Below are 25,896 nucleotides of genomic sequence, written 5' to 3' on the forward strand. Positions count from 1 at the left end.
AAGTCCTTTCATTTAAAATTCTCCATCACAGGCTCCATCTAATTCTACACGCGCTTGCCCGCAGAGTGCGTCGGGTAATTAAAGACAACTAAAACAAACATGAAGATATCAGTTCATCAGCACGCCTGAGACTCCGTTCTGTTTAGTCTTTCTGCCTTTGGTCTCTTCTTTCCTTCCTTCCTCCTCTTTCTTCTTCTTGACATTCCTCCTTGCTGCTTCTTCCTGTCTCCTTTTTTTTTTTTTTGCTTCCCCTTTCCCTCCTAACACTCTGTTCCTTCCCTCTCTCCTTTCTCTTCCCCCATCTCCCTCTCCCTCCCTCTCTCTCTCTTTCTGCTGTCTCTGGCAGAGCTAATTCCCTCTTCAGATGGCGCGGCTCTCATTTGCATACTTATCAAAGTGTTTGGACTATCCGACAGAAGCTGTAGGAAGGTGGGGTCATTAATATGTTAATTAGCCTTCACCGCCACCACCCCCCTTCTTCCTCCATCCTTTTTCTTCCTCACGCCTTTCGACGTCTGTGCGCCATCCATATATCCTCCACCTCTCAGCGCTTCGCAATCAGGCTTTGAATGTTTGAATATCCTCCCAGGCCTGGTAAATGCCGTAAGACCCTGTAGACACCCACATATGGGGGTTAGGGTAGGTTTACAGATATCTATTGTGCGTGTCTGCACTTCATGTGATCCCGACAATTTTCACATCTGTGGTCTTGCATTACCAGCATTTGTACCTTTTCCCAATGAAATTGTAGTGCCGCGACATGATCTGGTTGCACAATTGAGCACATATTGTCCTATAATTGCCTGAGCTTCTGTAACAAAGCATGACAAGCCCGTCAAGCTTTGGATATCTCGACATGTCAAAGCAATGCTTGAGCAATGTCAACGTTGGTGATGTTCTCATTTCCCGTCCTTCCAACACCAAACCCGAGAGTCGCTATAATACCTGTGATGTGGTTGCGGTATGCCTCACATGTATAGGCTGCCGTTGACGGTCAACATGCCTTGTGTCAGAAATGTGTAGCGTTGAATGCCAAGGCTCTGGACATTGAAAGCGCATCAGTTCGTACTGGGGAAGTTGGATTAACATGAGTAATGTTGGCAGAGCGTCAAAAGCATTGAGGCATTAATTCCAGTTTCATGGTTGAAATCCAGGTAATTCAGGATGTGATCAAATGTGAAATATGGTCCAAGTTTCTGCTCTTTTTTTCTGAACTGTGGTGTTTGTTTAGAGCTCATTCATGGAGTTTCCATTGGACATGATGGGAAAACACGATATTCATTCATTGGCTCTCCCAAATGAAGCTTTAGGACAGTAAAAGAAAAAAGAAAGTATTGTTTATTAATCCACTTGGAAAAAATCCTAGGATTTCTGAACTTTAAGACACTCCGGGGAGCTGATGGGGTCGAGGGTGTTGGTCAGGGACCCGCAGTAGTGACCTGTTTACTATTGGGCCATTTGTGCAAATTATTTGCGTTAATTGCGTTAATTGCGCCCCCCGGCTAGCTCAGTTGGTCCCCCGGCTAGCTCAGTTGGTAGAGCATGAGACTCACAATCTCAGGGTAGTGGGTTCGTGTCCCACGCCGGGTGCCACCTTCCCGTGGGCTCACCACCTGCAGGAAGGTTCTTAAATGGTGCATTGTGATCTGGGTGACAGTGCTCAGACTGTCACCCCCGCGACCCGGAAACGGATAAGCGGAAGAAAATGAATGAATATTTGCGTTGCAACATTTTTTTAAATTTTTGTTCCGGTCATCATTACAACAGCTAACAGACGACTCCCACCGTCACACTAGTGAGATTATTCTTGTGCCCGACTTAGTGGCAAGGTGCAAAGATTGCTATCCTAGGCGGCCGTTTAATTTTATTATCGTTTCTCTGCCTTTTTATTGACGCGTAACTAGTCCCGCACCGCTGGGAACACGGACACAAGAAAGCACATGAAAACATGCGGCTTACCGTTTCCGAGAAAAACTCACAAAAAACTGTGAAAAAATGTCACATACAAAGCGGATGGGAGAGGCGCCTCATGAGGAGGTCAAAGGAGAAGCACACCCTAAAAGAGTGCATGCTCTTTTAGGGAATTAGTGCTTAACGTGAACAATGTCTACAGTTTTGGTTTAAAAAAAAAAAAAAAAAAAAAACTTTACAAACTGCTTCCAACAATTTCCCACCAAACACATGATAACTGCACATGTACGTCTGGCAACATTAACTTGGCGGGGAAAATTAAAGGGAAACTGCGTCCTCAGATACCTTTAAGCGTCCATACTATAATGTGCACTCAGTGTATTTTGGATCTTCAAACATATGTGCTCGTGATCAATGCCTGTGCATTGTGGATTTGTCATTCTTTACTCAGGTGATTGACTACGATGGCTAAGCTCATGCATTGCAGCTGATGTTAATCAAAAATGGCAGGCGAATTTACGAGCAAACGTCGGTACAAGGCATCCTGGGATTTGACGTCCTTGATGCTATTTAAACTTTGTGATGTGTGTTTGTCTGCGTGGAAATGACACAATCCACGTAATTCAAACATTTATTCAGCAGCGTGCCGGCAAACAGAGGTATGTGGTTCCGGGAACGAGAGAAGGAAACTTGGAAAATAAATCAAAAAAATTGTTTTGCAGCAGTACAGAAAGGTAACCAGGGGCTCGAGTGTTTTCTAAAGTAGTTTTCAGTAAGTCAGCCAGGATAGTGAAGGCGAGAGGAACTGTTACCACATCCTTCTTCACCAGTGTTGATTTTAGCCTTTCAAGGACTTTGACAAATAGTAATTCAAACAGATGTCTCGCTGAACAGTCTCCTGCTTTTACCTCCACTGATTTCTCCTTCTGTAGCTCCTTGCACATGTGCCATTAAGTTACATTATCATAACGACACCTAAAATATAGAGTATAAAGATTTTTTCTCTCCTTTCATTCCGTATGTCCAATGTCGATAGGACGGAACAGAACTGGGCTCGGCTGGTCTGACACGGCACGGTTTGATAATGATGATTGAAGAAAAAGGACTAAAGCAAAAGGAAGCCAAAGAGATTAGATGAGACAAAAGGTGAGATGAGGAGAGCCCTCCTACTTGTGCTTTACCAACTTCCAAAGCCCCACAAATCCAACCTCGCCACATTTCTCTCTGTGCCGAACTGAGAGGGTGTTCAATTCAACCCACACAGGGCAGACTTAATAATTACTCTCACTTTGAACGCAATTTCCTGGCTGTGCGAGATGATTGACAGATTGTATCCATGGTGTCAGGGGGGCCAGCCACGCCCCTACTGACTAAGGCAGAAATTAGAGAACAGCAGGAGCTAAATTACACCTTAGCAGAGACCTCTGGCAAGAGGACAGGAAGGAAAGCATGATGAATGAGAAAAAGATCAGAACGGAAAGGTAGAGGGGTGAGCCGCGTGGGAGCATGGAGATGATTGGGGGAATAGCTCGGAAATACATTTGTAGCCCCTACACAAGCAAGCACACACACACACACACACACACACACACACACACACACACACACACACATGCTGGTAGACACACAAAGGCGAGCACTGAGGTAATGGGTCTGCAGTACTATTGGAGTGCAAAGGGAGAGACACTTAAATGCCATCTCTGCAGTTGGGATGCTATTTACTCCCTCACACACACACACACACACACACACACACACACACACACACACACACACACACACACACACACACACACACACACACACACACACACACACACACACACACACACACACACACACACACACAGTGTGAGTCCTCTCCGCTCCCTCTACTATGCCATGCTCTCAAAGCACTCAGACTGATATGAGAGCAGCGAGCAAGCAGCAGAGTGGTACAATGAGTCTTAGGGTATCTACGGTGAAAGAGCGTAACAACAGCAGGATGTGGATGAGAAGAGTGGCAGATCTGAAGCAAATGGACAGCATCGGCTGTGGTCACTCCACAGAAACTGCTCCCTTTATCAATCCGTATTTAGTCCCGAGGCGTCGGTCGGGAAGTATACCGTAGTTCCACTGCTGTCAACACGCGCATGAAAAGAGCAAAACACAAGTTAAAAGTTGGCTTCTTGCACGTTTTCCCAAACAGATACCTGTAGAGCTTTCTTTGTTCCCATCGTGCTCAGCTAATTTTAGCAACGTACCGAGCTTGTGTTGCAGGTTGTTACATCGTCACCCCACAACCACAAATGTTACAGAAATGTACGGACACTAATTGGGATTCGAGTTACTCCGTGTCATTGATCCGTAATATGTCACACGACTGAATGATGCACTCACCCTATTACATCATAACGCAGACTAATAAGCTTCTAGGTTTCTAGGCTGACCAGTAGAAGTTATATCACTGATCCTGCTAATGTCACAACTGATTAAAGTGAGGATTTTATGCAGGAGGTCGTTTGAGAGTCTCATGAATTATTAGAGTATGGAAATGGTTGATTGAATGTCTCATGGCTGAGGAAAGTTTTCCGTTTGTTGGTCTTAATGTCTTGTGATTTATCAAGTATCCCATCAGTTGGTGAATGTTTCCTGACTTACGATGGTCCTCCATTGGTTGGTTGATTATGCAATAACTAAGGAAAACATACCATTTGTTTAATAGTTACTAAATGTCTCAGGACTTATAGATATACCTTCTCTTACCCAAATCGCTCATCGATTGATGAAGTTGGAGCATTTTGCAGCCCAAAACCTGTAACTTCAAATCAATATGTTTTGGGTGAAATAATGATTACCGCAATTTCTGGATTTTGAGCGCACCTGAATATAAGCCGCACCAACCGAATTTAAAAAGGAAAGAAAGAACGGTCGGAGTTACGTGATGCACCTGAACGCATCACCCATGGATCGGCAGCAAGAAGCTCGTCAACCTGTAAAAATACACAAAATAGCCGCGTCACTGTTTAAGCCAGAGTTTTCAAAGCGTGTGAAAACCTGTCGTCCGGAAATTGCGATATCTAATCCTCTTTATTATAGATTCTGTTTTCAATTGACCGGAGCATCGATTTGGTGACCGGCAGGTCGTAGGTCGTAATGCTTTCCTGCTTTGTGTTGCTTCTGTGAATATTTGTATTTCTTGATAATTTGATGAACAGCCTCGTGGTTGGTACACAAGTACACAGACCTTGGAAGCTGCATTTATCACTGGATGTAGCATTGACATCAAACCTTGAGTACAAGGATGAGCATAAATTGTCTTTCTTCTTGCATGGTCCTCCAATGTGCTGGTTATCCGTGTATCCGTGTTGGTATTCTCTTTATTAGATTGGTCGATAATACTTAAGTTCTAAATTACCAAACCTCTTCTTTATATTGGACGTCATTATAGTTTGAATATTCATCCTGTGATTTTTGTCACCAGCCTGGCAAATTCTTTTGCAGTTGCTTCTCGAGCCAAGTTATATTTTACAAGTGAAAAGAGGGAGCCGGTATATACTATTGTTATTGTGAATCTATATATGTTCTCTGCATTTCAGGGCGTTGCAGGCGGCTCGTGCCAAACCACTTGTGTCTTCTGCCTGATCGCCCATTAAGCGTTAGCCTCGAAGAAAGACGGTGTGCTGTAGGTGTACCTCCATCTGGGCAAAGTGCTACCAAGCCCGGCTTCAAGGGCCCTCGAATGGAGCAGAGGCTTCAGAACAGGCTCTTCACCTGGAGGAAGAGGAGGGGGGGTGGAGACAAAGGGCAGCGCACCGACACACATCGCATTCACACGTACAGTACATTCACACCTCCCCGGGCTCTCGTAATGTGCGCTGACACAAATGCAGACATACAAGCCCCACACACACACACACACACACACACACACACACACACACACACACACACACACACACACACACACACCTCCTGAGCCCTCATACACACACAACCTACTTCACATGTAGAGCAGCATTCCCAGCTGAGTGCCTCTCTCCAACCTGGCAATTTCAGCGGAAAGAGAATCCAGCTAAAGTACACAGGGCGTCATGCTGATTTCACAACAGGGGGGTTGAATGGCAGAATGGCCTCACTACAGCCCTCGTTACTGATCCTGCAAGATCCGACTCATCTATTTCAATGGCACTCTATCATTTGCACTTGTGCGCGCTTATACAAGTGGCGCCGGACTGCAGAAGTCCCCGTTTTCACAATCTTGTTACAGCAGTGTTGGGCTGTTGTTGTCAACACTGGTTATCTGAGGCGGGACATATTTATGGGCGGACGGACCTTCGTATTTGAGAGTGAACGACAAAAAAATGCCCGCTTCGATAGATTTCACGCACGGAGGCATGCTCATGGACACAAACACGCACAGCAATGTCTGACAGTGATGTTTTTGGGTGACATTTAGTTTCTAGGTTGCACAAGATGCTCCTATAAATGAATCATGAGTGAATCTGTGAGGTGTGAATAATAGATGGGAGGAGAGGTAAAAAACAAAGGAGTGCTGTTATTATTTGTTAATAAGACACTCTGGAGCATCGCTAACTAGATCTCATTACCTCAGTACTTGCAGGCATGCATACACCCACAGCCGCACTCGCACAGACACACACATCTTCCCACCCACCCACACACACACACACACACACACACACACACACACACACACACACACACACACACACACACACAAACACACACACCTTTCGCACACACCCCACATGCGAAACACATGCAGGAGTCTCTCATTCTGCACGACTATTTTTACCTGTGAAGCCTGTCGTTGCCTAGCACACTGTAATTACATCCCACACTCCACCGACGAATGATTAGAAGCAATGATGGATGGGTTAACACCGTCACCTTAAGGATGCCTCGGTGCAAAGCTAATTATACGACCATACATGTGTCATATACCTGATGCATGTGATAGCCCTCAGCTGCCATAACTGCGGAACAAGTGCGATAAAGGTGGACGTGGTGTCTCCTGCTAATCAACAGATAAGGCATGATGAAGTAACTCAGCGGTTGATTAATAGGCCTTTGTGGCTCGGTAATGTCTTAAATATAGACACCCAGATTGACGGGGAGAGTTCCTTCACAGTCCTGGCCAACCCAAAAAAAAAAACAGTTGGCGGTGTTTTCTAGTAAATGAGTAAATACCAATATTCTAAAACATGTGCAGAGTTTGTTGAAGGTCTATGTGAGTCGGATTTAAACATCTGAAGCTGATCATTTAGGTCCCCGTTTCCACACAATTTTTGGAAGGGTTACATATCCCAACGAAATTCTGTGCAAACATATAAGTGAGGTCCTGTATCAATTTGGATTTTTATGAGACACATTCTGTCTTATTGGAAAAAAAATTCCATTTTTGATTTGCTGACACAAGACGACTGGAAATTTATGATTTTATACAAAAAAATATCCATCTTCTGATAATTGACTTTATAAATGATAACTCAATTACACCGTCAGGAAAGCTGAAAATGCATCTTTTCAAAAATTATCCATCTCCATGGAAACGGGGTCTGTCCCAAGTTGACGTGAAAGTGTGCAGTATCACACTCCATGTTTTTTTGTTTTCTTTTATTGCAGTTCATTGAAAAATCAACAATGCTATCTCATCAACATATGTTAAATACATCACTTTTTCTGCAGAAAGTCAGTATGTGAAAGTGTCTTTTGCTTTCTCACTGTTTTTCACTAAAGACTCCATGTTTATTGTGCGGTCTGAGCGGAGACTCGGCTTGGAGGAGCCCCACGCTGCTGCTATTTGAACAGGAAATGGACGCATTTGCCAATTTTGTTGATAAAATCTTTGAAATGATTGAAGTCACACAGATGCGGCATCGATTTGCATACAAATATTACCATTTATTTTACTTCCTCGTTTGTTTTTAACGTTTATTACAAATGCACGTCTCTTGAGTTTCCACCAATTTGTGGTAGAATTACACTGACCGAAAGTTTTGACAGTTTTCTTTTGCGATCACAAGCAAAGTTGAAGATGAAAATCCGTTACCTAATTTTTGAGTTGACCTTTTTTGTAAAATTGGAGTTTGAAAAACGTATATATATTGAAGAATGTTTATCTAAATGTTTATACGTCTCCATAAAGAAGAACGTGTATTCTGCATTGTGACACAATTTAATTTATGGGGGTGTATACAGTACCCTACTATACAAAATCTAAAAACAACATTTTCCTGATAAACACAGCAAAGATAAAAGTGTTGGCTTTGCTGTAATGAGGCAGAAACCACAGATGTTAGTGGATCTCTGCCAGTGCTGGTACATTCATTCAGCATATCCTGAAGGTTCAGGAGTCGATAACAACACAATGCAGTGATTTGGCAGTTAAACATTAAAGATATCGTCACATATTAACATCGGGAACAGTCATAAATATAAGACAAAGGTAATTTTTGGAGTAATATTATTCCTCTCAAATATTTAAAAACTGCACGCTTTAATAAGAAAAAATCCCACTTATTAATCACCTTGCTTTCTTTCCAATGGTAGGTAGGTTCACTTTGAAAAATAAATATGTTTTTTGTTCCTGTGTTGTTCCTTCATTCAAATATTTTGAATTTAGTTTATTTATTGAGTCCAATTAAAAATTTTTTTTTATAATAATTTAATGAATTGGTGTAGGTTTTTGGGTTCAAGTTAGCTTGAATTACATTGATTCAAGTAGTGGATCAGCTTTTATCGTAAACCTGATGCATTTTCCAGATTAAAGGCATCGTCAGGAAAGTTCGGTTTTAACATTGAAAGTTGTCAATTCATGTCAGTAGAACTCATATTTACTCACACATCTCCTTCTCAGGCCAATACGTTCATTTAAATAAAGGTTTTCTGGGCGAGTTTTTTCAAGTAGAAAGTCATTTGGCTTCAAGTTTGCATCATCAAACATTTAAACTGAAATCTGTGCTTTGTGTCTCTGGGAGAACCCCCCCCCCCCCCAAAAAAACAAAAAACAAAACAAGTGCAACTTCTTCTGTCTGCTGATTTGTTTCTTTAGCGACGTGCCATTTCTCCTGTAGATGGCTTTGAGTATTCCACCAACAATCGATGCTATGATTTCATCATTATCCTCCATGAAAACACTGTCAAAACTGTTTTGAGCTTTTCATTTGTTACCCTGTACTTTGTGGAAAATTTTCTGAATGTTCACTGGTTTTTTTTGTTTTGTTAGTTTTTTTTCTTTTTCTTTTCCCCGCCAGAGAAGATAGTACTATGGATTTTCTGTCACGCGTGGCAACAAAGCCGTATGGACTTTGTGTCTCTGCGCAGACGATTTTGGTGCTGTTGGGATCAGGAGACGGAGCGTGTTTTACTGCTTATACATGCAAAGTGTGTATTCGTGTGGGTGTGCAGACGTGAACAGGGCGGCGGCAGTGGCGGCAACGCGCGCGCGCGCGCGCGGGGGGGGGGGGGGGGTCACGTTTATGATTGCCATGAATGCAGCTGGGGCTGTGGGCTGAGTAATTGCCTGTCTTGGTAGGGAGAGCGTGGCAGCGAGCTAAAAGTCAAGTGCTCTCTTCCTGCTGTAGACCTCATTTGGATTCCACATAGCTAGCTAGCAAGCTAGCGCCAGCCTTGGGCCTGTATTATTCATAGCTTGACAGATAGCTCTCACTAAAAGCATTGGAACTGGGCCAGGTGGTGATGGAGCGACAGGAGGAAGAGGCACTGCTGCACCTCGACTCTTCGCCTGGCAGGAGAGGAGGGGGAGGTATAAGTGAAGGATATGGAAATTGTAGATAGAATGTAGCCGAGACGAGACCAGCAGCTTTGGCGGAAACAGGCAAATGCGAAACGGGACAGGGGAGCAAGCGGGGGATGAAGAGACTGAAAAGGTGAAGAGGGGGCAGAGGGCGAGCGAACAAATCAGACGGAATTATGAGAGGGCCATGTGAAGCAAAAGGAACGGTCCGAGTACAAGACATTAAAGGAAAGATAAAGCATTAGAGCTGCAAGTGAGGGGACAGAACGGAGCGACGACGTGGAGCAGATAGAAAGAAGAAGGAGAAGAAGAGGGGAACGTACAGCCATCCACCCCCGCCAAGCTCAGGAACCCCTCTTGCCTCCATGTGCAGAACCAGATAAGGTCGCATTAATCAAAATCTGCCACTTCCCCTTCCAAAAAAACACCGTCTATGCCATCAACCCCCCTCTGTGAAGTATCTGTCACCGAAACAGAAATTTCCATATTTAATGGGAAAGCTTTATATCGCCAAAAAGGCAGTGTGGGCTGAGGGTGAAAGGAACAGAGTTGGTTGGTTCTGTCAGCTCTGTCATTAGCTCGTACACTTTTCGACTGCGTGCCGAGCCCCGGGGTTCATTTCAGTTTGGCTCTGATACGTTTGTTATCTCTGCAGCATTGTCACGGAGCCGGACAAAGATCGCTCCTCGTCTCGTACGACTACAATGACTATTGTAGGAGCGCTGCATTAGAAAATAACTGTTTCTTTCCCCTCCTCACACTTGTGTTCGTTATTGGCGTTAGTGCAGAAATGTGTTAAATGTGTTCAAAAGCTTCTTGGATTTTTTTCAACAAACAAGTTGAAAATGTCAGAATTAGGGAAATGTTTTTTTGTTTTTTAACGGTAATCGAAGGCCAATTGTGAATATGGTTACACTTGCACCATTTGTATTCCAATCTCAGCACTGCCCCCCCGCGACTCCCAGCGGTACTGCAACAGTTGGCCCGTGTCTTTAAGCCCTCGTAAACATGAGGCACTCCACTTGTGCGTAACGCCCCAATTATTCAAGATGAGGATTCACGAGCTCCCACACTTGTCAGGGAGAGTTCACTCACAGAAATGGCATCAAAGACGAACGACTTTACAGTTCAGAGATAGAAGTCCTGCTAATGGAGATAAAAAAAAAAAGAAAGAATAAAGGATCTTTGTTTTTGCTGTGTCAGCAGCAGATTTGAAGAGCCCACAAAATCCAAGCAGTGGGGGGAAAATGACAAGTACTGTAAATGCCGTGTGGCCTATTGGTCGCACTGTGCAGGGGTGAAATGTTCATATTAGGATTAAATATATTAGCAAAAAAACCTCATGGAACGCAAAAAAAAAAAAAAAATCTCTCAGATTGTATTTTGCATAATTTTTACAGATTTAAAACCGGCTGATGTTGCATTTGGACATCGTTGCTGAGTTCGGTTGATCTTTGGTAGTGTTTACCTCTTCAAACTTGGCTAATAAACAGGCGTTTAATGATAATTAAAATGTGTAATTGTAGCAGTCACATTGTGAAATTTTACAGCATTTCACCAGTAAACTGGTAACCGTTCCTAATTGTAACAATGCTGTATTGTCTTTTCCACATCAGCGCCTGCCATTTTTTAGCACATTAAAAGTAATAGTGCCATTATGCCGCTGCACAGCCTGTCCTCGCGTGAACCTCTGACGCCTTCAGAAGCACGCTCTGAAAGCGTCTCCATACCGCCAGACGCAAAATTTACACTGACATCCACATGCAACTCCGTTTCCAATGTCAATTGTTTATTCCAACCCCCATGCATGCCTTTGTAGTCTCTCCCCTTTATTTACCTCCCACAAGCCTGTGAACTCCCTTTCTGACACAACCCGGCGTCAGATAAACAGGTGGTGTTTATGAGGGTTTTTTTATTTTTCTATTCTCTTTTTTTTTCCTCGCTGTCCTTTTTTTTTTTTTTTTTTTTTTTTTTTTTTAAAGAACTGCCTCCCCGAGGAAAGGCATCAAAGGGAATAACAGATCATGTGCAGTGAGCGCGGAGCGTGCCAGAGGGACATGGGCATGAAGAGGGGGGTGGGGGGGGAGCGGGCAGCTGCTCAGGGCCAGCTCGAGGCCCGGGCGCATCCTGACCTCTGACCTCTGAACCCCTACGCAACATCCCCCCCCTCTCCTTCACCCCTCCCCTCCCACCTCCGGCCAGCCCTCCTCTCAGAGCAGCTGCCAACTAAATTACATCAATGTCAAAAAGACCTCCTCCTCTTCCTCTTCCTCTTCCTCCTCCTCCTCTTCCTCGTCTGTCGGAGAGATGGGGCTCATAAACATGACACGAGAGCGGGTATCACAATGCGACACAAAAACTTGGTCCTGTATGCACAATTCATTTTTTTTATTTTGTCATTTTCATCAGATCCCATGAAAAGACCAAAAGCAGCTGTGTGTCTATGAGTCACCCAAATGATGCTTAAAAAGATGGTTCATTTTTAATGTTAGAAATCTTCTAAAATAGCTTCATGATGCTTTTTTTTTTTTTTTTTTTGGGGGGGAGCAATAGCTGTGTCTATACGGTCTTTTTTATTTTAAGAATTCAGATTGTATTCTTACATAAAAGGTGAAAAAAAAAAGATCTAATGTGCAGGATTATGTGCACCAGTAATATCGTCCCTTTAATAATATATTGCTTTGTGAATTTGGCCATTTGTCCCGCATCCAGCTTTAACCCACCAGGTCCGACGACTGAAGATGGATTTGTTAGCTCGACTAATCCAGCTGCAGCTGATTCGTCTCCTGGTTCAGATCAGGAAGAGATGATATGTTCAAGAGCAGCATGGTGTCCGCCATCCAACGCAAGCGTCGTGCCTGAAGCGCAACGTAACCATAAACACAAATCTCCAACAATCAAGCAATCCAATGTCCCGTTTGAATGAAACTGTGATAAACAGAACTTACAACACTTTCTCCATTCACATTGTAATTTAAACTGGACGGATCCAATCGAATCAAGAAGAAGTGTTTACAGTACATAGCCCACCTTTTATCAGTTCGTTGATGGTTTCCATAAAGTTGACTGAGGTCTACCGATGTTCCAAGAAAATAAGTCAAATGTGTCTTTTCCGGTAGTTCATAATCAATCATCATTAACTAACATGAGATATCAGTCAGGCTCACACGGTCATTTAAATGACTTCTGAAAGCTTGACAAAGGTGTTGGTAATATTCAGTGCCTGCTGGAAACTTCACCCTGGCAATCGCTATAATTAAAATTGAATCAAATTCTACAAGATTGGTAATTTGTCAAAATTTCCCCACAATCGTTCCACATTCACGACTATTTTGAAGGACTGAGACTAAGATGTTAAGCATCACGCCGAGTGATTAGGCGTCAAACTTGTCAATTTCCTGAAAGGAAAAGGTGACAAATTCAAACTTTTTTTTTCTGAATATAGGGTTCGAAAATTCAGCAGTTACAATAACAGAGAACTTGGAGGTAGAGAATACTGCATGTCCAAATTACATAAATTCTTTTATGCTCAAAAGTGTCAGTATGAAAAAAATATCCATCCGTCCATCCATCCATTCATCAAGGTTTACACAGCGTGTAAATGTTTTGTAAACGATGTCCAGAAATGCACTGAATACACAGAAATGGCAGAAACACTGAAAATGATGAAGGGCCACAAGAGGGTGCTGTTGGTTGTTTTCATAATGAAACCACACGTACATGCTCGCAGAGAACAATACACTGTAAACATTAACAATAGCGAGTAAAGGGACGTCCGTATGGACGGACAATGAAGTTGGATTGGTATTCCGGGACCACTGTCAACTATAAAACTACCAATCCCAGGAGAATATGGACTGTGAACATGCCGCTCTGGAAGCCGCCATTAACCAAAAGAAACCGTGGGAAAACCCCTTGTGCTGAGAGTACAGAGGAAAAAGGTGAAATTAGACTCCAGAGAAATGTAGAAGACGCATAGCAGCAAAAAAAAAATCAAGACAAAGAACACAGTCAAGATTAAACCACCACAACCACATTTTTATGTATTTTTAAACGGAGCAGTTTCTAGTGCACAACACCTCAGGTGTTTAGCAGCAAATGACCTAGAAGCTGCCAAATGCCCCGCTCGTGATGAGTTTCTCGCCTCCTTAGGTTCCCTGGCTTCACCAGCCGGCTCCACCTGTGCTCCATCAGCTCTGTGCAGACAGAGAAGGAGGGGAGGGTGGAACCCAGAGAGAAGCGCTAAAGATTTATTCAGGGGGGACCAAGTGCTCTTGATTTTAGGGGTGTGATCTTTATTTCTTTTTTGATTTATCTTTTAAAAATAGGTGAGTCTGCATTTGATTAATTTAGGTCACCAAACTCCAATTTTTAAACATTTCCAATGGTGAAAGTTTGGGTCCCTCAAGGAAACGGTTGCGAATCACCTCAGTAATGCATCCATCCAGCTTAAAGAGTTGTTCTAGAGTTGTTCTAGAGGGAGACTGGATTATTAGAATAACCCATCAAATGACCCTTCATCCAGCTTCTAGCTAATCATGCTGTTTGTACTGAAAAAAGAAAAAGGACTAATCTAGAAATTGAAGCATTATTTGAGAGACTTGACATTTGTTCATTCAGAATTATTTATTCAAAAAGATTCAAAGTGTAATTATTGGGAAAACTGAGGGTTTTCAGTTGAGCTCGCACATTGTTCCCACAATCGATCTGACAGCTTGATGTTGTCGCCTTGCTCTTTTTCCCAAATCATGACGGGCATTCTTCAATATTTTCTTGAGACAGTGTGTTAGGCAAACAAGTTAATCATGATTTGACAATATGCGGCATTGTTAGACGGTCAATAACCATATTAATCAAAGTAATTGAGTCTGGATTTCAGCCATGTAGGTGGTTTCCCATACAGTTAGTGGCGACTATTGAGTTCTGGCTACAAAGATGAAGGGGAAAAGGTTTTATCTGAGCTCTGCTTGAAGTCTAATTAACCTTCTTCTTTGTGTTCGGCTCGTCTCTCTCAGCTTACCCAAATAAACAGCTATTGTGACGGCCTCCGGCGTGGCTCACACAGACACGTGGACAAGCCGGGAGGAGGATTTCCTTTTTTCCTCCCAAAATGGCTGATGGGTTAGCGCCTAACTAGCCGGCCTCTCTCTCTGTGCGTCTCCTGAGTTGGGGGTTTGTGATTGATTGAAGTCATTACCTCGGTGGAGAGACTCCTTACCTGGCTAATCCAAGAGTGATTCTAGCTGCGGCATGACAGATCGCTGCATTACAGCCCGGGAACGAGCTGCCCGATGAGCTCCCTTGCTCACGACTTCCACTTTAGCATTATGCAAAGCAGCTTGTTTGACACACATATCAATATTCCACTAGATCCCCAGCTCAAACCTTAAAGTCTATCTGTCGAGTGTTAACATAGAAATGCTTGGCGATATCCCGTGATGGACCTGCTTGTGTGTCTTAATACGTACAATCGATCGTCATGATCATGAGAGTTACTTGATGAGTTGTTTGGGTCCGGTTGTGTCAGAGTTTAGTGACGGACATTTAAAGGCTTGTAGCGCCGCATCATGTAATAATGGTGCATTATAATAATGTAATACATTTTCAAATCATTATGTAATAAAAAAAAAATAAAAAATTCTGTAGTAATTTGATGCATTATGTCATATAAATGTTGGACTTTATCCGTAGACATAGTTCTATGTTAAATAATGAGAGAAAAAAAACAGATTGTAAAGTACCACTGAGTATGTTTAATCATTTAACCCGCGTTTTGTAATAAATGTTGCAATATGTAACAAGTTATTACAAAATGTGGCAAAGTTTATTTCAAAATGTGGGAGATTATTACAAAATTGTTACATAATGAGTTGAAAATGTATTACATTCTTATATATTGTTCTTACATAATGCGGCGCTACAAGGCTGAGCAGAACCCTAAAACAAGTCAGATCTTTCATGAACTTCAGCTTCAGCTTGTTGAGGTTTGGTCATGTAAATATGGTTGTATGTTGAGGGTATGCGTGGCAACAATAGAATCCGTATAGCCATAATTCAACGCAAGATGCTGACGCAACGAGCAAGACGTTCGGGCTCGAAAGAGGAAAGAGGACGGGACAAATGGATGGATGATAGTTTGACTGGAGTGACTGAAATCTCCAGTACAGTAACCGTAGCAGAGTGTGTGAGAGACGTGAGCACACTTCTGCAAAGAAAAAGCAGACTGGGAGGTAACAGAAGCACCAGATGCATTAAAATCGGGAATTACGAAGTACTTTTCGTCTCTCTGAAAAAGTAAAAAACAAAACAAAAAACAACACAGCTTTGACGTGTTTCCGTTAGCTTAGCACTGAGCAGCATTTATCCTGTATGAGACGGCAGTACGATATTAAATAGAGTGGAAGTGTGACTGGGGATGTGTTGAAGCTGGCAATCCTCATGCAGGTGGAAAAAAAAAAAGAGCAAAACAGAGCGGCCAAGGTCTCGGGACAAAATTTGTGGAGTTAGAATATATGTATGGGATGTGCTGAATGGCGTACCGTATCGTGGGCAGGCTGGGCTCGCTGGTACAAAGAGAAGAGAGTCCATGACTGTCGCCTGTAAGGACACGCGCGTCGGCATGGCTGATAAAATCCAGAAATGGAGTGCAATAGTGGCAGTCGCTGTTGAAGTCATTTGACTAAAAGTTTATTATCTGCAGGCTACGTGTGTTTTACAGGCTGAAAAGCCATTCTGCCTCTTAGCATTCCATTGCCTTTAATTAGTGTGCCGTCAAGAATTGCTGAATCCAGGCATGTCGCCGCTTTGCTGAAACAAACAGGACAAATTATTAAGACTTCTGTGTTAATGTGCATGTAACCGCGGTGCAGAAATATTCACTTTTGCACGCGACGATCATGCAAGTTTCCCCCGATGGTGAGGATTACTTCAAGACCGCGGCTGGTGAAGTAATATTTCATGAGTTGTAGGACGGTCTGACAGTCATTCTGCCGCACACTGTGTGTGTGTGTGTGTGTGTGTGTGTGTGTGTGTGTGTGTGTGTGTGTGTGTGTGTGTGTGTGTGTGTGTGTGTGTGTGTGTGTGTGTGTGTGTGTGTGTGTGTGTGTGTGTGTGTGAGAGCGTGCGAATGGGCCACAGCTGATATGCAAGCTGCAGCCTGAGCCGCCAGAAAACGCCCCAAAATTGCATCGTCTGCCGCGAGCCGAGCCTCCTGCACCAAGACACTGCCTTTTGTTCTCCCCCTGCTCGCTGGAGAAGCTCTGACAGCTCTGAAATGATCCTCTCTCCTCTTCCTCTCACACACACACACACACACACACACACACACACACACACACACACACACACACACACACACACACACACACACACACACACACACACACACACACACACACACACACACACACACACACACACACACTACTTTTCAAGTCTACTACTGTATATCGCCCAGGTTGTGGTTGTTTTTTCTTCTTCTTTTTATCGCACACACAAAAGAAGTATGTACACACATGCAAATATGCACACACACACACAGACACCCAAAAAAACATACATCCTCCCTTCTATCTGTCTGGCTCCTATACTCTCTAATTTCTGCCTCCCCACCTCCTCATTTTCTCTCCCTTCTGCCGTTCCTCTCGATTTTTTTCCCTCACTGGCTGCCTTGTGAGGATGGCGAATCCCTCATGGATTTCTGGAGGGTATCACCATGGAGACGGGGCTCTGCCACACGTGTCTATAGATCCTGCTGCTGGATAGGGAGCACAGTCAGAGGTGGTGCATTCCCTCCGTCTACCGTCTGTGGGAAGCGAAAGGGGGTTGGGGGTGGAGGTGGGGGTGGGGGAGGTGAACGAGAGAGGCTGCAGTGAGCCGAGGGGCAAAAAGTGGTGGAAATATGTGGAGGGGTTGGCACGGGAGACTGCGAGATATATGTGGGGGGAAAATGGACGTATGGGTGGGAGAGGAGGCAGATGAGGTTATGAGGGATGTGAGGCGAGAACGCCGGGTGACAGGAGGAGACGGCGAGGCTGAGAGGAGTGTTGGAGGAGGAGTGTTGGGGGGGGGGGGGGGGGGGGTAAAAAGCAGCAGCGAGAGGAGGCAACGGCAGCCTCATCCCCGTGTCAGGGAGACAAATAGCATGTGATGCTAATGACTGGCTAAAGCTTTTGCCCCTGCTGCGAACAGCCGCTAATATGACTGCTAATAAAGGCACCGTGGAACGCTGTCGCATTCCAGCAGTCGCTCAACTGTCGCCCAAAATTAGCCAAACAGGAGCTCTGCATTCTCCTCTCCCTCCCTCGCGCTCTGCCTCTCCTGGAACGGGCCCTCTCTGCTTGTGGAAGGCTTTTTTTTTTTTTTCTGTATTAAAGGGGCCACTTGTTCACACCGTAATAGAATTTGTTCCATCTTATAATGCCGAAGATGCCCACTCCATAAAATATGAAGTGGCCTTTTTTTTTTTTGGTGATCTGAAGCCTTTTTTTCCTCTGTGATTGCCGCCTCTCCATTCTGCCTGTAGGGGGGAGGGGACAAAGAAAACTTAGAATATTCACAGGAATTTCTCATCACCTTTTTCTTTCACTGCCCAATTTTCTTCTCTCTCTCTCTCTCTCTTTTCTTTTTAATTGAAACGCCACCTAATTATTTCTGGAAATTTAATTTGCCAAGAGCGGCGAGTGTGGGACGCGGCGCCTGCGATGACGAGCGCTCGTAAGCCAAGGTCACACGGCGCCCGAGCCAGGGAACGTGGGACGGCCAGGCTGTGGAGGCTTCCTGCGGCTTAGTCACCGCGGCGGCGTGGGGAGGCGTTGGAGAGGCGCCGGGGAGAACGCACCTTTTTCAGCGGTGTCACAACAACCTGACAGCTCAGGGACGGGAGGACGCCCGAGACGCCGGGCTGTTCGGGCTGTGCACAACGCCTCTCGACACCGCCACGATTAGAAGTCATTTACATGAGATTCTCCTCAGCTGCTCTCAGAAAGCAGGAACTGTGAATATCTGCTGCAGTGTACTGTACACTGTAAAGAAAGAAGAAGAGAAGAAGTTTTACTTACCTTATCTTTCCTAAATCAGTAAACGTCGTTTCTTTGTGTACTCCTACATTGTTGTCATGGATGCCATGTCTTGGGCTTTTAAGGTTCTATGGACTTTAAAAATTGACCGGGATTGCTGTCAACCTCAAATGTGGGGGGAAAAAAAAAAAACCTACTCAGCATTCTTGAAATCTTTTATGACTGAAGTTAGAGTTCAGCCCCGCCCATTTACCCATCGGCCAATCATTCCAAAGGTGGGCGATTGATTAACGAACTGAGGCTGCGTTTCCACAACAACGTTTCAAGTGAAAAGTGTTTTTGTATTTTCGTTTCGTAAAAGTCTGGCATTTACACGACAACGTTTTCAAAACAATGTCTGTTTACACAGAAACGGCAGAAAAGTTGAAAAGGGTGTAATTTTCATGTTGGGCCACTAGTGGGTGCTGTTGTTTGATTTTGTAATGAAGACACACACACGCACAGACGGACGCAATACGGTATAAACAATGGCGAGTACACAGACATTCGTATGAACAGACGACCATATTGGATTGTTATTACAGTGACAGGAGACTATGAACTGCGACCCATGCCACTCTGAAAGACGCCATTGTTGTTATTGTCTATCTACTTGAGCATGTGCAGAAGAACTATTTACTACGTCCGTGCTGACGCATGCGCAGTAGTAGCGTTTCCAAAAAAGTTAAAATTTTCCACGTTTCCATGGAGATGGAGTTGGAGCGTTTTCCCCAAAAAGTTGTGTTTTCAGTGACTCTGAGCTCCATCTTTGTGTAAACGGACTCCCAAAACACAACGAAAGTTTTACGTTTTCACCTTGAATTGTCTGGTAGCATTGGCACAATTTAGCCAAATACTATACGCGGATGCTAATTGACGGACAAGCCGAATTTAATTTAATAAGATTTACAAAAGAATAAATACATGAGACGCAAAGCCCTGAAACAAGCTTATTTTTGCAGACAAAGTATTTCAGCTTGAAGCTTGTACTTGAAGATTTCAAAGCTCTTTTAACTCTTATGTTGCAATAAATTCCACAAACCAAAGATTTGACTCACTTCTTTCAATCCGAGATGTCAGTTCAACTCAGTTGTTTTGTGGATATTTTGTATTGTTTGTAACTAGATTTAGTTAGAACATTTGTGAAGTTAATCACATTGTGTTTTGTTGAGGAATCCTGCTGCAAACTTCTTCAGCTTTTGTCTCCCCAATGTAATATTGAAAGAACTTACATTTATGCGCAAACCACTTAAGTAGCGCAGCTTTCCGTCGTCAACAGTTCTTTTTATATTCGGTCGTGTTTGAAAGGATCTCAAGTTGAAGCTCCTTCTTCTTCTCCTTTACAGCGCCGGCGGAACTTTGAACCTCGCCCGATTTGAAAGCGCGTTCGCTCTCGGCTAAAAGGCGTCTTTGTTTGTACAATCCTGACCTGGAGCCACGGAGAGCGTTTGACTCCTTTTAAAACCACAATGAAAAAATACACAACCTGGCATTTATTATTTGCTATCCATTAGCTGATGTGGCATAGCGATTATCACAATTCAAACCCCACCACCACCACCACCACCACCACCACCACCACACGATTCTCCGAGCGATTCAGGTGTAGTCACATTAATACCTGTCGGCGGGCGAGACAGGAAACGCTGCCTTAAGACCGCTTTATTGTTAAGATGAAGGTAGAAACTGTGGTCAGAGAGAAAGAGAGAGAGAGAGAGAGAGAGAGAGAGAGAGAGAGAGAGAGAGAGAGAGAGAGAGGGTGCAGACCTGTGTCTATCTGCCTCTCGCACGCCCCCCTCGCTCCCCACCTCCTCTCACTTACCTATCCTCCTCTCCTGCCAGCCCGCCTGCCTTGGCAGCCGCTAACCTGCTGGGACCGGCCCTTGATTTATTTGGAGAGGGCCTGGAACGGAGGGGCTGGGATGAGTGGCATTTTAATGTGCTTTTGAGATGTTTGGTCACAAGCACTATTGATCACCGTGACGCTGCGTGCACACACACACACACACACACACACACTCCCCGACTGTCCCGCAGAACCTCTCTCACCGCCCTGGGGGAGAGGTTGTCAGGCAGGGAATGAGTTTCCATGTGGGCTTAGATTAATGAAATGAGGCCCCTGGTTGCGGGGGGGTGCAGGGGGTCAGACCATTAAGGAATCCCTGCGCCGGGTGAGATTGAGCCTGCCAGCTGACTGGACCCTGACTGACTGATGGACGTGAGGGGCTGAGGAGACGGCGAGGGAGGGAGAGTGGAGAATGGATAGGATATTGGACGGTGGTGCACACTGACACGAGGTAAAAAAAAAGGAAACGGATTCAGGTATCTACTAAGACCATCGGCAAATAACCGCTGCAATCAGCTGAACCACGCTTTGGACTTTGCCTCATGCAAATACATAAAAGTGAATTTCTGCAGGGATTATTCCTGTTGCTAAACACATTTACATTGATCAAACGCAGTGTTTCAAGCTGATTTAAAAAGTTTTCTTGCCATTTATTAGATCACATTTTTCTGTTGGCTGTATTCGCATTGTCAAAATGTATTTTTTCAAGCATGCAAACAATGGCCACACACTATTCAAGGTCAAAATCAATTAGAATTTAGTCGTTGTTCATATTTTTTTTTACTTAATAGTTAAGTCCTCATCCCAGTAGTTATTATCATGCGGCATACAAATATGAAGCCTGAAGAGATAACATGTTATTGCAATACCTGTTTCATCTTCACTATTAGTCCGAACAATAAAAACTCTGTTATAATTTTGGTTCTATCAATGTTGTTCAATGAAAACTGATAAGCTTTGCAACCAAAAACAAAGGCTTACCCTCAAATTAAAAACCATCCTCATATGGAGCAGTGTCGTTTCAGCCGTATTCTTTCACCACCTTCATTGTTTTACTCGGAAAAACAATGCTAACATTACTGAACTTAATAAGACTGTTGTCATAAGATAACTGAATCAGGCACAAGGTCACCAGATTAGCTCAAGACTAACTTACTTAGTTTGATAGTTCGATTATTAGATTAACCCCTTCATGTACAGTATTTTAAAATAAATACATGAGATGGCGCCGCCACATCATGTGTGTTCCTGGTCGGACAATGACAATCCTTTGTTTGCGACTTTCAAAAGAAAGTGTGGGGGGGGGGTCAATTGTTTTGCACCTCATGCTTGCTTTCACTGAAAACTCCCAACGGCTACACCGAGACCATGTTATCCATCATCCTGACGGACGCAGAATGAAAGCCATTTGCTGAAGGGATGTTTGCAGCTTTTAAACTTAAGTTTCAAAGTGGATTGGAAGATTAAAATGAGATTTAAAAGAGTTAAACTAGGTAGCGAGGTTGTCACCATTTGGACTTTATTCCTTGTTTTTTCAACGGGTTCCTGCTGCGTAGTGAAGTGGTTTGGGCTCATGTTTGGAGTTTGCATGTTGTCCCTGTGTGCAGGTAATGGATCCATTCGCGTGTTGAAACCTTGAAAATGCGTTTGTGTTGTTCTGTGTGAAATCCTCTTATTGACCGTCGGCATGTCCAGGTCGTACCCCGTCAGCCCCCCCCATGACCCAAAGTCGGATGTAGCCATACAAAAGATTGCTAGTTTTTACATTCAGTTTAGTTTAATGTTAAAAACGCATTAAAATCACTTTTATTAAAGTTTGCCATTAAGATACGATCGTGTTCTTTTCCTCAGGCCAGTACAGTTTCTTTTGTGTTTTTTTAACGTATTAACCCTGTGAATTAGTATCTACGACCCACCGCAAAAGCCGGTGCCACTGACTAACAAGGACCTTTTTTTTTTTTTTTTCTTTCCTTCTTTTTAAATCCCACACACAGCCTTGTGCCATTCATTCACATCAGCTCTCGCTCTAAGTAGTGCAGAACCGGGGAAACATCCAGAGGTTGTAAAAAATAGGAGCCAGGGATATTTCACAGCCGAGTGAACATGCCCAAAGCGTGTTTAGCCCTCTTACACTCCAGCCTGGACAGGGGGTTTATTTGATGGCCAAAACACTCAGCAGAACTCATCATCATTCTGACTGTGTGGGTGCTTTTGTGCTCTCGTGCCAAGTGTGTGCACACAGCCACACATGCAGGCACTCATAAATATACAACAGCTGCACACGTACTGTGGAAAAAATAAAAAAATAAAATAGTCACACGTACGAGACTCACACAAGAGGGGAGGCAGGTAGCAGTTCAGGGGTTTGATGAATCAAATGGATTAAGCCCCTGTGATCAATAGCCTGAGCAAATACACAGATTATCAGATTATCAGATTAGGATGTGTCCCCCTGCTGCCGAGGGGAGTCCGAGAATACATTAAAGCCAGAGGTGCCTCGGCTAGATTCAATTAATCAGGCTACAGGTTGTCTTCCCCACCCGTGCACTCAATTCCAGCCAGGCGATTGTGTTGCGCCGCGCTCGCCTCACTTCCGCACGAGGGCACCTCGGTTCGGCTCCGAGTGTCCGCGGGGCACGCGCGGTGATCGCCCTTTCGCCTGTAGAACAGATTGATGTTGAATGTTTTTCTTTATTCGAGAGATAGAGATTCGATTCCTTTGTGGCTGTTTTGTGGACGAAATGAAGCATTTTATTAGTGTGCCATTGCGTGAGCGCTGAAGCGCACTGTGACTATTCATCATGTTTATTCCATTTATTATTCCTCCTCTTGGGTTACTCCCGTGCCCTACTTGCCTCGCCGCCTCAGGACCACCTATGTAAAATCACAAAATAGAAAGAAGAAGAAAATCACCTGTCTTTAAGCAATCATTAGTTTTTTTGTTTAGTTTTTGTCTGACGGAGCTTCAGATTTGAGGGTCACTTGGTCAGGCGTGAGAGATTATCAGTGCAGACTGAGGCCTCGTTTACATGACAACGTTTTCAAGTGAAAACATCTAGTTGCGTTTAGGTTGTCCGTTTTTACACGACAACGGTGCTTGACGCCACTGAAAACTTCGTCTGCATGCAAACGGATGGGGATGAAACGCTGCTACTGCCAACCTATAATCTCAATCCATCGTCAGTCCATACGTGAGTTTGTTTCCTCACCATTTTTGCATTTCATAGCGTTTTGCTCGATGCATGTCTGAGTGGTTTTATTACAAAGACAAACAACAGCACCCACTAGTGGCTCAACATGAAAACGACATATTTTTCTTTCATTTCGTTGGAAAATGTTGCTGTGCAAACACAAAACTTTTCTTTAATGAAAATGCAACGTTGAGTAAACGGGACCTTAGTCTTTGCCTGTTGCGAGGTTGTCAATATTACATTTATAGAGTCAAAGACAATGACAATAAAGCACTTTCGAGACTCTAGACCAAAACTGGCGATGGTTCCTGCTTTCGCATGTTGTTAAGAGTCTGTGTCTGCTGGTGTTTGGCCTCATCGTGACATGAGATCAGAGATTGAAGTCAGCAGCCTTTCTGAGAAGCAATCTGGGGAAGAAGAAGTTGAGGACTTCTGGAACTAATTCAACATTCATCTTTCACGATTCTGCCTAACTCACTGTGAAGTTGAAGTAGTTTCCGTATTCATCACAGTGACCTGATTAGCTTCTTGAATGTGATTGTTTCGTGCCCATATTTTTCTCTGCATCCATTGATATTGAATATTAATGAAGACATTTTGGTCTCGTCCAGCTTTAGCCACAAGAATAGAGTCATGTCGGACATTACCATTTTTATGTATATTTCGAACAGTAGTGCCATTTAATTTGATCAACACCCTTCACTTATTTTCTTTTTGCTGATTTGTGATTGGCTGAGCGGAGAGATTGTGCTTCTAGTTCTTTGACGGTTTAGCTTAGCGGCCACTGACGCGACACACTTTTCATCAGAAAGGTTTCTTTGACTAATTAGAAGTGCTCAACAGTTAATGGACACGCGTCTAATTAAGGACATTTAAAGGGAAGTTGAGCATAAGTTACCTGGCCTCCCGTGTGCTTTAACCGCTCGTCTATCAGGATGCCTGAGTACAAAATGATCATTAGCGTTTCTAAGCTGGTGTAGCAAACAGCTAATGGCTAACAGCTGCCTCCTTATCTGTCCACTGCAGTGTGTACGGCTGCCCTCTGGCCAAGAAGAGGAAGAGCCTGGACAGACAAACCCTGGAAACCTCTCCCAAGAGGAGCACTTACCTGGATGACATGGACAACTCCACGATGGAGGAGTGCTACGAGACCGACGGGACCGAGGAGATGGACGACAGGGAGGAAGAGGAGGAGGAAGGCCCTGTAGAGGAGGAGGAGGAGGAGGAGGAGGAAGTGGGGGAAGTGGAGGAGGAAGAGGAGGAGGTCGAAGGCTACATGGACTACAACGTGGAACAAATGGAGCAGGAGGACGGGGAGGTGGAGAGAAGCGACGGAGAGCGGGTGGAGGAGGAGGAGGAAGTAGAGGTGGAGCAGGAGGAAGAGGAAGAGGAGGCGGGTGACGAGGAGAGAGTGGAGGAGACGGAAGAGGAGGAGGAGGAGGAGGAGGGAGCAGTAGAGGAAGTGGACTACGAAGACGCAGAGGAGGAGGAGGATGGAGAGCAGCACCAAGGGCAAGGTGAGGACATGGTCTCTTCATATTTTATTGACTCACAGCCAAACAACCTCCAACAGTACAAAAAGATTGAAACCATTCTCATGTCTGAGCAGCAATTTTTAAGTCTGCAGCAAGACAGCCAGTACACTCATGTTCCAACAAATACTGCTAGCCTGAATCCGTCTGGCGGAAACCAAACCACCTATCAGCTCAGAGCGGAACGTGTCACATCACGTTCCGCCTTTACAAAGAAGCAAAACTCTCTGCTTCGCGTCGGGATCGCTGCGCGCTGTGTTCTTTCCCACATGGTGGCAGTAACGTTGAGGATTCCTCAGCGAGCTGCATCACAGTTGGCGACGGCGCTAAGAAGCGGCCCGACACGTGGCCTTAAAATCAATTCTAGTTTGGTTTAGTTTTATACAGTCCTGATTACAGCACGATCAGCAGTCTGAGCTCAAGATCTGAAAACAAAAGGTGTAGAAGGAGACGTGATGGATCCTTTGTTGCAATGTGATTTTACCAGGAAGAAAAGCTCCCATCAATTCTCAGAGGTTGTATCCATTTGGTGGGAATATTTGGTCGTGGGTTCGACACTGAACGTTTACAAAATGTGCTTTTTCATTTCAGTTTCTAT

At 44.1% G+C, this 25,896-nt stretch overlaps 1 protein-coding gene across 1 annotated transcript in view; it reads left to right on the top strand.

Annotated features, from left to right (window-relative positions):
• Window positions 1-25,896, top strand: part of myt1lb (myelin transcription factor 1-like, b) — a gene marked incomplete at both ends in the record, with an annotated part of 85,975 nt that overhangs the window by 11,110 nt on the left and 48,969 nt on the right. Inside the window, one exon of the mRNA XM_080480586.1 lies at window positions 24,793-25,283. Coding sequence (XP_080336712.1) covers window positions 24,793-25,283 — 491 coding nt within the window. The remainder of the gene's footprint in view (window positions 1-24,792; window positions 25,284-25,896) is intronic.

This window comes from Lipophrys pholis, assembly GCF_963383615.2.
Source record: "Lipophrys pholis genome assembly, chromosome: 14".
NCBI lineage: Eukaryota > Metazoa > Chordata > Actinopteri > Blenniiformes > Blenniidae > Lipophrys > Lipophrys pholis.